General features: G+C 39.1%; 2 protein-coding genes across 2 annotated transcripts in view; one reads left to right on the top strand and one right to left on the bottom strand.

Moving 5' to 3' along the window:
- Nucleotides 1-7,804, top strand: part of LOC126397484 (cadherin-6-like) — a 91,342-nt gene extending 83,538 nt beyond the window's left edge. The window contains exons 10-12 of the mRNA XM_050056322.1: nt 667-784; nt 1,043-1,294; nt 4,318-7,804. Coding sequence (XP_049912279.1) covers nt 667-784; nt 1,043-1,294; nt 4,318-4,820 — 873 coding nt within the window. The 3' untranslated portion in view covers nt 4,821-7,804. The remainder of the gene's footprint in view (nt 1-666; nt 785-1,042; nt 1,295-4,317) is intronic.
- A 1,690-nt stretch (nt 7,805-9,494) lies between these two features.
- Nucleotides 9,495-14,328, bottom strand: part of drosha (drosha ribonuclease III) — a 170,135-nt gene continuing 165,301 nt past the window's right edge. The window contains exon 32 of the mRNA XM_050056313.1: nt 9,495-9,928. Within this exon, the coding sequence (XP_049912270.1) occupies nt 9,798-9,928 (131 nt within the window). The 3' untranslated portion in view covers nt 9,495-9,797. The remainder of the gene's footprint in view (nt 9,929-14,328) is intronic.

Raw genomic sequence — 14,328 nt, 5'->3', positions numbered from 1 at the left:
ACTTATGAGCCCTTAAAGTCGGGGGACTGTGTGAAGAAATGGTTGTAATTCCTACATGGTTCATACTACATTTTTGAAAAAAGCCTTAAATGAAAGCTGAGAGTCTGCACTTTAAGCAGGTATTCATTGTTTCATTTAAAACCCATTGTGGTGGTGTACAGAGCCAAAATGATGACAACTGTATCATTGTCCAAATAATTATGGACCTGACTGTACTTAGTTAGTTTCCATCCCTGCTCTGCTGACGTATCCAGGCAACCATGATAACACTGTAAAGTATTGTGTGTACATGTATAAGCATTTTGAATGTTGAGGTTCATTACTTGTTAGCGAGCCATTAACTGTTTGTCTTTATGAAATCCCCAGGGACCAATCTGCCCCTTTAACCAGAGTGAACAGCTGATGTTAACATGCAAATACACGCCATTAACAAGCTTGTTCTGTTGGTATCTTTGTTAATTAGATGGTTTACAGCTAGTGTTGGCCAGATATGGCATCATAATGTATACTGTGAGACAACAGAAATCAGAAACGTGTGAAAATGTTTATACTATGTTAGCTATTTCTTTTATTCTAAGCCATGGTGGGCGATGCAAGTGCAGCTGGCCTTCAGTACAGCGTATTCTTAGATTTACATGTTGCTCTCTTGTCTGTTTCTTATTTCAGAGGATACAAACCATAAACGCCACAGATCCTGACGAGCCACTCGGAGGACACCGGTTCTTCTTCAGTCTTGCACAAGAGGCTGCCGGGAATGCCAACTTCTCTGTCCGCGATAACAAAGGTAATACACTCTCAGCCGATGCTTGTGGCCATCACATTAACTTCACTCTTCTGTATAATGCTCCCATAAGGCACTTATACCTGTTGTTAAACTTAACCACATCTCGTGCTGCGCTGCACATGATGTGATTTATAGTTTTTCATCTCGCAGCACTAAAAGCGCATTCACAGACCAAATGAAATTTCTCGTGGAGTTTATTGAAATATTCATTCAGGTTATTGATTGCTGTGTGGTAACCGGACATCCTGTTGTTTTCAGACAACACGGCCTGGATCCTGACACGGAGGAACAGCTACAACAGTCTGCACAAGAGCATCTACCACGTGCCTGTGGTCATTTCTGATGGAGAGTTCCCGATGCAAAGCAGCACCAACACCCTGACCATCAGAGTGTGCACCTGCGACCGCGAGGGAAACATGAAGCTGTGCAACGCCGAGGCGCTCACAGCGAGGGCGGGACTCAGCACGGGAGCCCTGGTGGCCATTTTACTTTGTGTCATCATTCTGCTCAGTGAGTAAACACAAGCAACCACCTGCATCTCCATCTTGCAAACATTTGTTTTTTAATTTGAGCTTTATTTAACCCGGGTGGCTTCACTGAAAATTAGATTTGAGCGCTTCTTAAAGCCACACTCGAGAGCTTCCTACTGTAGCAAAGCACCTCTCGCAGGTGATAAAGAGACAGTTTTGAATTTCACTCCTTAATTTGATTCATCACTTCCTGTGGGCGGGTAATTCTGCCAGTGACCACAGCTGACATGGTAATTTGATTTGAACAGCAAAGCAGCAAAGATCTACAGCATCTCAGTGGGGGGATGGAGCATTGTGCTTTATTGCAGAGCAACTCTGTGCTTTAGGTTAGTACATTTTTGCATAAAACGTGTGCCTACTGCAGATGCATTAGCTTAGGAAACACTATTACTATCTGTCTCTTAAGTCCTAACAAGGTACAAATGTTCCAGCGGTCTCTGGTTCTTGCATCACGCATGGCTGACTTCCTGCAAATACAAAAAACTTTTCAACCTCAGTCATATCAGAATATTGAGAATCTGTCCTCTCCAGGATAAAACAGCAATAGCACTTCAGGGGAATTTATGTCTGCTGTGTGAGAGGCTTAAATTCAATTTCTAAAGACTCAAAAAGAAGTGCACCATGACCCAAGTCAAGATGTTTTACAAAACTAGCTTTACACCCATAGAGTTTCCAAGGCACATTCAAATTAGCTTCAATCACCATATTTTTTAATGACCTGCCATCGTTAGAAGCCATCTATTGAAGAAGGCTTTCAGCTAGATAAACAGAGAGACACTGATTCATGTTTGACTTCATCCAAGGAGGCCACGTCAGCTTCAAAAGCATCAGACAAATGAAGGACTGTAATCACCTACTTAACATTTTTAATGTACACCCCCATACATACTTCCAAGACTGACTTTTCTATGGCATTTTGACACAACTTTCTTTTAAATAACATTGTTCTGGCACTATACTGGCATACCATGACTTTTTTAATGAATGTATTGAATACTATACTATGACATTTTTATATGACAAACCAAACTATGACTTTTTTAATGACATTTTTGTTCTGTGACAGTTTTAGAGCATTTCTGTGGCATATGACGTTTTTAATGATATACTAGACTGACATTTCATGACATATTATACTTTGACTTTCTATGACATTTTCATAAGATGAGAGAGATTTAATTGTTATCCATCTATATATCAGGTGCAGTACAATACACAGGGATAAAACAGAGTTTATCTGGTTCCCAGGGCAGATGTGAACGACAATATGCAAAAACAGGGACAGAAAAAGATGCAACAAAGGGTAGCTACATATAATGCCATAACAAAATGTAGTGCAGTAATAGGATAATTTCTTCCATGGCTATTCATAGAGATGTGGGCTGGGAATAATGCTACAAAAAAAAAAAAAAGAAAAAAGATGACAAATCACTGTTGTTATTATTGTTGTACATTTTTATGACTTTTAGTGACATTTTAGGTGGCATATTACACTATTACTTTTTTACCATCAATTTTTTTTGACATACTATACTATGCCCCTTTTTAATGAATTTTCAATGACAGTTACTATGATTTTTTCTGACATTTTTCACGACATACTATACTGTGACATTTTTATGAAAACTTTATGACATACTATACTGTGACTTTTTGCAAAACGTTTTTCATGACATATTATGAATTTTTTATGGGTTTTTTTTGTGACGTACTAAACCATGACATTTTAATGAAAACTTAGTGGTAAACTGTAACATTTCTATGAAAATTTTATGGCATACTGTACTTTGACTTTTTATGACCATTTTCATGACATAATAAACTATGACAAACTGTACTATGACCTTTTTTTTAATGACATTTTCATGACACCATACAATGACTTTTTATGATTTTTTTTTTTTTTTTTTTACATTTTTCATTAAGTACTATAATATTTTTATGAATATCTGAATACTTTATAACATACAATATGATGACTTCTTTAAACAGATTTTTTTGAAAACTACTATGACTTTTCGTATGAAAATTCTAGGGCATATTATACTAAAACCTTTATTATACATTTTTTAAGACGTATTATAGTTTGACTTTTTATGACATTTTTCCATCGCATAGCATACTGACATTTTTGTGAAAACTTAATGACACATTCTAGGGCAGTTTTTTCAATGACAAATTATTCTGTGACTTTTTATGACAATTTATATACCATGACTTTTATATAAAAATTCTAGGGCATGTTATACTATGACCTTTTTATGACATTTTTCAAGACAAACTATCACATTTTTATGAAAATGTTATGATATACTATACTATGGCCTTTTTTTTAATGAAATTTACACGACATATTATACTATGACATCTTCATGACATACTATACTTTCTCTTTTCATTACAGTTTCCATGACATATGACAAACTATGCTGATCTTTATTATGATTTTTTTTTATGACATACTACACTGTGACTTTTTGTGTGACATTTTTCATGACATACTGTACTATAACATATGTATGAAAGTTTTTGACTTACTTAACTATTACTTCTTTAAATTAAAATTTTATGATATTCTATATTCTTTTATGGTTATAAATTTAAAACGATAAACGTTAAAAAATCAAATACACTTACTGATTGTTACACTTGTAAACCCTGAAGTGTATTGTGATCACGCCGCAGCTCAAATGTCCCAATGCTACATAATGATACAGAAAGTTGTGTTTCTAGCACTCTGTGTACTTGTTCTTAAACTGCATTCTTTTGTGATCTTAAGCAGCAGTGGCCCTGAGGAGGGAAAAATACATAATGCATCCTTGTGGTAGCTGAGCCTGTTTCTACAAAGTCACAAAGTCCCTGAACATCAGTGAACACTCATGCAACATCAACAATTCCCCCTGGACAGTCACTGGCCTTCAGAACAAGGAGAGGGAGCAGAGAAACAACAGCAAAAGTCACCAAAGTCTGTTACTTGTTCTCTTTGTTTTGTTCTCCCTGTAGTGATCGTGGTGCTGTTTGCAGCCCTGAGGAGACAGAGGAAGAAGGAGCCTCTGATCATCTCCAAAGAGGATGTCAGAGACAACGTTGTCAGCTACAATGACGAAGGGGGTGGAGAGGAGGACACTCAGGCCTTTGATATTGGCACGCTGCGCAACCCAGAGGCCATCGAGGAGAGCAAGCAGCGGAGGGACATTGTCCCCGAGACCTTCTATCCTCCAGTTCGACGGCCGGTTCTGCCCCCGACCCGGGACAATAACGGGGACGTGAGGGACTTCATCAACCAGAGGCTCCAGGACAACGACAGTGACCCAACGGCGCCGCCTTACGACTCCCTGGCCACCTACGCCTACGAGGGAAATGGCTCCGTAGCAGAGTCCCTCAGCTCACTCGAGTCGGTGACCACCGAGGGTGACCAGGACTACAACTACCTGAGCGAGTGGGGACCTCGATTTAAGAAACTAGCGGACATGTACGGGGGCGACGACAGCGACAGGGATTCCTAACGAGAGCCTGGCACACAGACAAGGAGAGAAAAGTGAAACAAAACACGTTCAAAACTTGTGGGCAATCCTGGTGCATGTGTGGCGAGAAAAATGGCAAAAGGACCGAAAAACGAGCACAGTGCTCTTCCACCGCCACCGCTCACCATTCAGTTGTCCCTCCGGCGACCAGACGTAGGCTTTGTGTGTCCAGTCAGTGTTAGTTGCGTTTTTGCCAGGGTGCAGTGAAAAGAGACTTTGTGTCAAGACTTTTTTTGTGTGTATATGGGGTGTACATGAGGCCCAAATATATCTATACCGATACTTTTCTTTTTTGTTTTTCCAAAGCTGCGTGTGATGGACACGTTCAACAAGCAGTTTTGTAAACCAACAGATATGCCTATGTATTTTTCAGTGTTTCTGGGACAAAAACATGCTGCATATTGTGAGTTCTATCTTAGCTTGTGTACGTACGGTAATATGATACAATACGCTGTACAGTTGTTTTGTTTTTCTAGGGATTTCTATCGTCCAAATGATCCCCTCTTCCAGCGATGTCTGCCTCACATTAGCCACTTATCCACAGTTGTGCTCGAGACAGACTCACCAGAAAATTATGGTATTGTCGTCTCTGATGAGAAAATGAGAAATCTCAGTACACATTGGGTGGGGAAGGTACGCATCGATAAATTTGCGTCAGCCGTGGCCCGTTGCTGTCGACAAGTGGCTAATGATATTTAACACTTACATGAAGCTGTGGTAAAGAATGTGGATTTTACGGCCATGAAAAACATCCACAAACACACCAGTTAGTCATCTCTGCAGTATCTGATTTTCATCTCCACACAGCTTCGAGCATTCGCTGTGAGGTGAACCAAATACCAAATATTTCCTTATTGAGCTGAATGTCTTCAGAAACATTTTTCTCTGTGCTGCCAGCTCTTTGGCTGAAAAATGAAGTGCACAGAATAGTGTTATTTGCTAAGATACACTGATAAAAATTCTAATGTGCGCCAGGCTGAGTTGGAGGAAAATACTGGTCTTGTTGGACTTTTTTGCTCGACCACAGAAATGTGTAAATGATTCACTCTGTACAGCATGGTGTAAGTCAAAGTCACATTAACTCCCGGTGCTGAAATGATGCCACTGAGCTTGAAACTGCGACATCAAATTAGACTAGGTGAAACATCTCGTGGACAGTTACCATTAAAACTGATCATGCAATTTTATTTTCTTCCCTGAAATGGCTCATTTTATCGGTTCAGGTGATGAAAAAAAAAAACAGGAAAATGAGCATTTGAATCAATGCATCGATGATACTTCAATTGGAATTTATAGAAGAATTATACACACATTTATAAACTTGGACTCTCTCCATCTGTAAAGCTTTTATACTTTATGTGACAAAGCATCAACGTCTATGATGTAAATCAAAAGCCTTAAAATGTGAGAACAAATAACGCAATGAGAAATGACCTAAAGTCTTCTTGATTTGGGGGTCAGATTCTTGTCACAATCATAAAAAAGCATCCAGAAGCATCTAAAATAAGAGTGGTCCTTCCTTCTCAGATGTAATCTACATGTGTTTGATGAAGACTTAGTGTCCTGAGAGGGGCTCTGCTCTGCACAGTCGAATGTATAATAATGTAACATAGCGGTTTAGTAATGGAAATGTGCCAAAAAGCATAAAAACACCAGTATTTTCCTTTAAAGTCCCTCCAATTTCACACTGTCCCCTACCCTTCATTACATGTACTGTATGTAGTTTTGAACATGAAGCCAGTCCGAAGTGTTCGCCGGCCTGATTTCCTGAGGGACGAACAGCCTTTTCCATAAAGGGGCTTATCAAGGGGCACCTGACCTTTGAGTGGTGTGGAATAAGGTTCTTAAACCCAGAAGTGTGTCCTTGGCTCAAAAGGTCAAAACATTATCCTGCAGCAAGAACACAAACAATTTTAATGTGATTTTTCAAAACAAAATAAAAAAGCAATATTATCAAATTACTTGAAGACCTCCTAACTCTGAATAAACAGTTCTGGAATAAACGGGGCTTGCTGAACTTGGAGGGCAGGATGATAAAGAAGAAAGCTAAAACAAGCTCTGCCCTCACTCACAAAAGGCCAACCTGAGAAGAGGCTGACATTTATCAGACATTTGAAACAGTAATAACAAAACACAATGGTATAATTGCAACAGTGGCACACGTTTTCTCTCTGTACCCTGAATCAGGCTTGACAGCGACGACTGTGCAGTGCATTAAATAATCCAATTGATAACACAGTGGTTGGAAAATTTCTTTACGCTCAGCTGTTGTATACACATGTTCTCCTTTTCGCCCCCTTGTTTTGTTTATTAGCTTGTTGCTGGAGCTCCCATTGTGCAAGTGGCCATTTCAGACTGCGGCAATGTTGCCATGATAAGCATTTAATGGGTTTAGAAACCCTTCACTCGAAGAAAAAACTGCTTTTCTGCCTCAAGGTACAGTGTGAGGTCTCAAATGGAAATCAACATGACAGCAGCACTCAAAAAGCATTTCTTCCTTCAGTCTTCACTATTTTCCGTCTTCATTCAGGGTGTCAGCATATCGCCATTACGAAGACGTGCTTGTGTTTTCCTATGGAGAGTATAATTGCCTCCAAGCATTGGCGCCATGCTCCGCTAAGATAACAGAAAGTGTTTGCACATCGTAACGTACCGCACCGCCACTTCTGTTTTTTTTTTGTTTTTTTTTAAGTTGAGGCAACTAGATGGTGACGCTCTCTTTTCTCCAGACACAATAGATCTGTGGTTGTTGATGTGTAGACACGGTCGGCCCCGGGGCTCACCTCTACTACGGTATATTATGTTGGTGACTGTGATTGAGCAGTGGAGTTTTGTCAATGTAGAAACAATTTGAGAGGTCGTGGTAGTGTAAGGGGCCCTACATCATTGGCCATTCATCAATCTGCTTTGTAAAACGTGATATTTTGTACTGAATATTTATATGACACGATTAAATATCTTTAAAATCAGCCTCTCTAGTTTCTTTGTGAGGTGTTCTTGCAAAATAACATAACGCATTAAACTGAGGGTTAATCATGTGACAGGTTTATGTACTTGTGTAGCAGCTCCAGTGGACTTACTCTCCCTTTTTTTCTTCTGGTTACAGAGGATAATTTAAGTTTTATCTGAAATGTGACAGCAGCCACAGGCTAGCAGGCAGGAAATTTACCACCCTCACAGGTATGTATATATTATCTACAATAAATCTTAGTATAAAAGGCTCAACTCTACATGTCAGACAGTAATTCATGTGACGGCCGTTGTTAAATAGCTGGATCCAGAGGCAACTGAGCTGAGGAAATTGTTAATTAGACAATCTATAATTAAGATCTCTCAGACAGCCAATCGGATTTGGAGAGAGGTTAAAAAAAAAAGAGGGGGGGAAAAAAATCACATTTTGATTATTAGAGGATGAGTGGCAGATGTGAGACAGATGGTGACGTTGTGGTGATTGAATATAATTGACTCAACCCTTTTTGTGGTTTAGGCCTCTTAGCGGTGTGCTGAGCAGGAGAGGATTACAATAAATACAAAATCAGATTTTCGACTGTTGATCTGAAACTTTATTTACAATAACAGATTTGATGGTTCATTTAGCATCTCATACTTCATTTAAAAACTTGTTCTCTTTCCTTTTTTTTGGCATGTGTCAGTAACATTACGAGCTCCTGTTGTGGTATTGGGTTAAAAAGTTAGTTCATGGAGTCAATATTTAAAGATTTAGCAACAAACATAAATATAAGACAACATAAGGCCGCCTTTGACAGTGCTGCAGTACCAAACAGCATAAAACATAACAGTGTCTTGCTTTATTTCTAATTCTCTTTGCCTTCTGTCCTGCTTTATCTTTGGAAATTGTGGACTAAAAATTACTTTCACGTAAGTCTCTGGATGCTTCGCCACAAAATGACCATTTGTATATCAATTACTCAACATGTTACCTTTGGATATGCTAAGAAAATGTTGTTACTCTCAAACAAAGAATCAAAAAAGGGAAACATTTTTCATGAATTGAAGAAAGCTGGGATCTATATGAAGACATCCATTTACACTCATGTACTCATGTATTTTGGCTAAAACGTGATTTAAAACAGTGGTTCCCAACTGGGGGGTCCCAAGTTCGTCAAAAAACACACTTTATATTTTGAGGTACACTGAATTTCCAGCACAGAGCTTTTATTTTGAAGTGCCGTTTCCTGTTGTAGAGTGAGTGATGAATGGACAGCTCCTTGAAAGAGACAGTAAACTAGCTTGACGACATGGTCAAACATAAGTATGACACTGAATGTATTAACTATGTGGACCTTGAACTAAAGACTAGTGAGAAATCTGGACCCTGTGGCTTGATCACTGATTTAAAACATGTCAGTACAAACAGTCTCATGCACGGCAGAGTAGCGTGCCTTGGCACACTCGTGCGTTCGAACTCCACTCATTCACTAACACATGGTCAGGCTTACTCAGGGTGCGATACTCAAAGGTGTATGTTTACCAGAAAAGTCATGTGTTTAGGAAGTTCTGAGCATCAGCTGGATAAATGAGACTTTGATTATACTGCACAAGTGGTGTGAGAGTTTGTAATCTGATGTTTTGACTTAGTTCTGCTGTCACTAAATGACTTAGATTCATGGAGAATATTTGCCTTTGTTTGGAATCCCTATTCATCAGAGGCATGCAAGAAAAACAGCCTCCTTTACTCACTGAAGGTAACACACTGAGTAACTGATATAAAAATGGTTACTTTGCAGGTGAAGAGTCTTTTATACCAAGCCAACCAATCCTCCCTTGTGTCCCACCTATGTTCCTGTAGAACTTGGGAAACAGTCAATTATCACTGCTAAGCTATCACAGCTCCACCATCAACTAGTGGCATCACTCTTGCCTGGAGAGCTGCCACATCTGCAGTCAGAGCTCCTTAATGTGAATTCGGGTCCTGATTGGCCTCCGAAGAAGGTGCTGTCACTTCCTGCATTCCTCTGGCTCGTCGGTCTCCTTCTCCTGCCGCTCGCGCTCTCGTCTCATCTCCTTCAGCTCCTGTCTGTATTTCCGCTCGATGAAGCGCTTCTGATGAGCCATCTGTGGGAAGTTATCTGGTACAGGGAGAGGCAGAGCGGGAAACGGAGAGAAGTCGACCAAGGAGAACAGATAAAGAGAGAGAGAAAGAGAAAGAGAGACAAAGAGGCAGGGGTGCGAAGAGACAAGGTCAGTTTCCAACTGGGCGAGGACAGCAATTTAGGGCTCAAATTGCACGGACTATAGTTTTCATAGCGAGTGTCATGTTGTCACTTTGGTCAAATGAGCGAAAATGTTGCAGGCAGTATTGTGATTAAATTGCCCTTGTGTTGTTATTTCATTAATAATGATGAAGTAACAAGAAATTAGACAGGCCTTGTTTGGTTTCAGCACAATGACTATGAGATCTGATAGCATAATTACAATGAACATTTCTAAATTAGATCTGTAATAAGATGGTGTAGTGTGACAGCAGAGAAAATAACACAAGCTGATAGGATGTTAACATATAGGAAGGAGACAATAGAAACTCTTATTTTCCAGCCGATGGATCACAGATGATCTATAAAAGTTTATTTAATTGTCTCTTGCTGCTGACGACTGCCAGACCTCTTTTATAGTCGACAAATGCTACTACTTGTTGACAACCAGTAAACTGTAGAAAAACATGAATGTAGTGTTGGCTACAGCAGCCATTAGTTTCTAAAATGAAGTTCTGAAGCCTCCACTTGGGTTTTCTGCTCCCTGCCAACTTGGCTGAAGCCACACAACCCAAATTTGGACAAATAGAGAGGGACTCTGGGTGGATGCTGTGAGAGTGAAAAAAAAAAAGAAAAAGTGTCGACTGTAATGACTCAGATGCCTTTCAATTAATGAAATACACTCGAAAGTGCACCCAAACTTAAATGAGCCTGTAATGTGTTGCTGCAAAAATAAACTTTGTATTTCAATGAAGACATTTACTATTTTTGACTGAATCCCCGAAACACTTTCTTTTAGGCCAGCACCTAGTGGTCATTAGTGGTACTGCATGTCACGCCACTTTTACACTGTCTTGTGAAAACCATACATCTCTAGAATGTCCATTTCTCATTAGCTAAAAAACCCCAAACGTCTGCCATTGCTCGTTTTGGAACAATAAAGACCTGCTCTATCAAGTGGACAAATATCCCATGTCTCCTACATCGGTTTTGTGGAAAATTGTGGGTTATGTTTGCCTACAAAAGTATTTCACTGTTGGAGAGAAGGTCATAAAACTAGGCTGTCTGCAGTAGAAAGACACAAATTCTTTTGAAACTGGTGCAAAAGGAAAACACAGTAAAAGGACTGAGGCATTTGCTTTTGCTCAAGAGGTAGAAAACCTACAACTACCAGAATTCACTGTGCCACACTGGACCAATAAACGCTCCCCCTGGTGGATGATGAAATGCGAGCTTGGCTGTTTTGATACAATATCGGTCAGGTGGCAGCAAACAATCTCGTATTACAGTTAAACTGTAAGCTAAATCATGTTTCTGAAAACATCTGAGGTGAGAAATAGGCAACTCAGTGACAGAATCTTGGTTCCTATTCGATCAGGATTACCCAGTTTTACCGTTTGAGCGCAGTTTTCACAGTCCAGTAACATAATCTTGATGTATATTCAATCAGCACTGCCTAGTATTAGTTCGTAAAGTTTAGTAGTAGATTTTGAGAGAGAGAGGGGCGGGTCTTTCTCTTGATCTGCTTCTGTACTCTATCTGTCCATGGTGGCGGCATGGGTAGCAGGCAATACGAAAATGCTAGGTACAGCCTGTTGTTCGAAAGACAGCCCAAGAGAGCCAGCGGAACTCCCATTTGGTGTAATCTGGAGAGGAGTTAGATGAAGGGAAGTTTACCACAGTTCATTTACACATACTACCCACATGATACAAAACTCGTTAAACATGGGCACAGTATCTCTTTACGCAAAGTTCTAGAAAACCAAAGCAAAATCCAGTAACTTCCCTTGTTTCATTGCCCTTTGAAAGCTTTGTTGACCCACATGTGAAGTTGGTTCGTTTTTGGTGTTGCAACTATAATATGGTAAGGTTTTGTTTTAATTCAATACAAATATTAGTTTACCCAATTTGGTCCTAATGATGTGAGTTGGTAATGTACCATCAAAAGACAATCAAAGTAAAGTGGTCTAAAAAAAAATGCCAATGCATTTACTGATATTCATATTACATTAAAAGTCAGATGATAGATCACTAGATTCTATCTAGGTCGTATTTATCATCATACAGCAAACTGCTTACTGTAATCAAAAACAAAGTTAGAGATCACACAGAAGTTAATGCCTTTAGCCTTGGTATGACCCTGTATTATTCTGCAGAGCAGACGATGCAAATACTGAGTACTTTCAATTACGAATAAGGGCCAGAGGTCAAGTTTGAGCTCAATGTCTTTAGATAAATAACTTCATAACAAAAACTAATAACTGTCACAATTCAAACATTATACCTACAATTTATTTAGCTGCACACCAAAATAACTTTAAAGTCATTTCTCTCAATTCAACACTGGCGAGTGAAGGTCTTTAACCTTTGTGGGGCCGAATTGTTTTACCTTAAAAAATGTCAGGAAATACTGAAAAATGCCCATTTCGACTCTCTAAAGCCAAAACAGACCTATTCAAACTACTAGTTTTGTCCAACCAGGAGTCCAAAACCTAGAGATGTTCAACTTACAATCACAGATGACTAAGAAAACCAGCAAACCTCACTCAATAGAAACTGCAACCAAAAGATTCTTTTCATTTTAACTTGACTGAGACAATGATTGTATAACAAAATTGTTGGTGATTCTGCAAATTAATAAGTCAACTAATTAGCTCTGGGTGCATCTAACAATTATTCTGATTATCAACTGATTATTTCTTTTATCTATCCATTGATCATTCAATCTGTGTAGTATAAAAAATAGTGACATTTGCCCATTACAAGTTCTATGAGTCCCAGATGACATATTTAAACTTGATTTGTTTAACCAACAGTCAATTTACAACGAGCTTAAACAGAGAAAAGCAGCAAAACTTCTCTTTAAGGGAGCCATTTGTTCACTATTTGCTTTTTTTCCGTCAATCAGCTAATCAATAAATCAACTAATCATTTCAGCTCAACACAGAATTTCACAGCCCATAAAGGAGCATATAATCCTTCAGTTTAAGTGACAAATTCACCCAATTTAGAAATACCTGGATTTAACTGGAAAGTGCCGACTGGCTTTGGTTTTCAGCCCTGACAGCAGGATTCAACCCAGTGATCCACCAGGCAGCACTGTTTGTAATTTTGTTATTCAGAGCTTAGGTAATTTTCCATTAAGTGTTTACATTACTGGGTCTACCCACTGCACACTTCAATTTAAAACAGCACGCATGACAGCTGCCCGGTGGTTTGTGTCAACTCGCTGAGACACAAATTTGACTGTGCAGTTTTTTCCAGTCGCTGACCATGACCATGCAAACCTAAACAAATTAAAATACTTTTTTCCCATAGAAGTTTTAAAGTCAGTCTGTGATGGAAAATGGAGAGAAAATGGAGAGGAGCCACAATGTTTTTCATACTGGCCTTTCTGCCAGTGGTTTATTAGTCACAGTGCATTTTGTAAGTGACTGAACGGTAACACATTTTTTTTTATTATTATTATTAAAGCTCTGTACTTCAGCATGTTGAGTTTGAAATAAGAGGGAAGGTAACAACACTGACTTTAGCTTTAATTCAACGGTGGAAGAATTGCAGCTTTTAAACACAATATTCAAATTTAAAGGGCCAAAGAATATTGGACTAATTAGCAAACGTTTAAATAAAGTCATCATATTTAATATCTGATTGTAAACGTCTGCAGGAGTCCATGACCCACAAACATCAGAAGACACTTGCATTTTCACTGGTAAAGCTCTGTCACCTTCTGCAGACTTGTTGACTTCAGTCTGATCTCAAACAATACACTGACTATTCCAAGAACTACTTGGTCATTAATGGTCATCAGTTCACTCTGCTTTTTTTTTTTATTAACACCCTGTCTTCTTTGGTTGGTTGTTTAGGTTGATTTTTTTGCTGCTAACCTTGGAAAGTGTGCAAGTTTGCTGTGTATAGTTGTAAACAACCTTAAACAACCTTAAAGCTGGGAGTCAGCACTTTAACCTCACATATTGTTTCATTTAAAATCCAATGTGCTGCAGCACAGAGCCAAAACAACAGAAAATGTGTCACTGTCTAAATACTTAGGGCCTGCGCTGCAGATAGTGTATATTATCCTCTGATAAATGGGAAAATTTAATTATTACTATTGTCCAGACAGTGGACTCACAACTGATAATATGGCGCCTTAGGGTTTGAGCCAACTATTCGACTAGGCTATCTGGTGTGGATATTGTGTTTTCCGGAAATGGCTTCCGTCCCGCTGCTGCAGACCCATATCCACGGTCGGAGAAACACACCGCAGGAGGAGAAGT

This window comes from Epinephelus moara, chromosome 11 (assembly GCF_006386435.1).
Source record: "Epinephelus moara isolate mb chromosome 11, YSFRI_EMoa_1.0, whole genome shotgun sequence".
NCBI classification, from domain to species: domain Eukaryota; kingdom Metazoa; phylum Chordata; class Actinopteri; order Perciformes; family Serranidae; genus Epinephelus; species Epinephelus moara.
The sequence above is the reverse complement of the archived record's forward strand: the minus strand, read 5'-3'. Positions and strand labels throughout refer to the sequence as shown.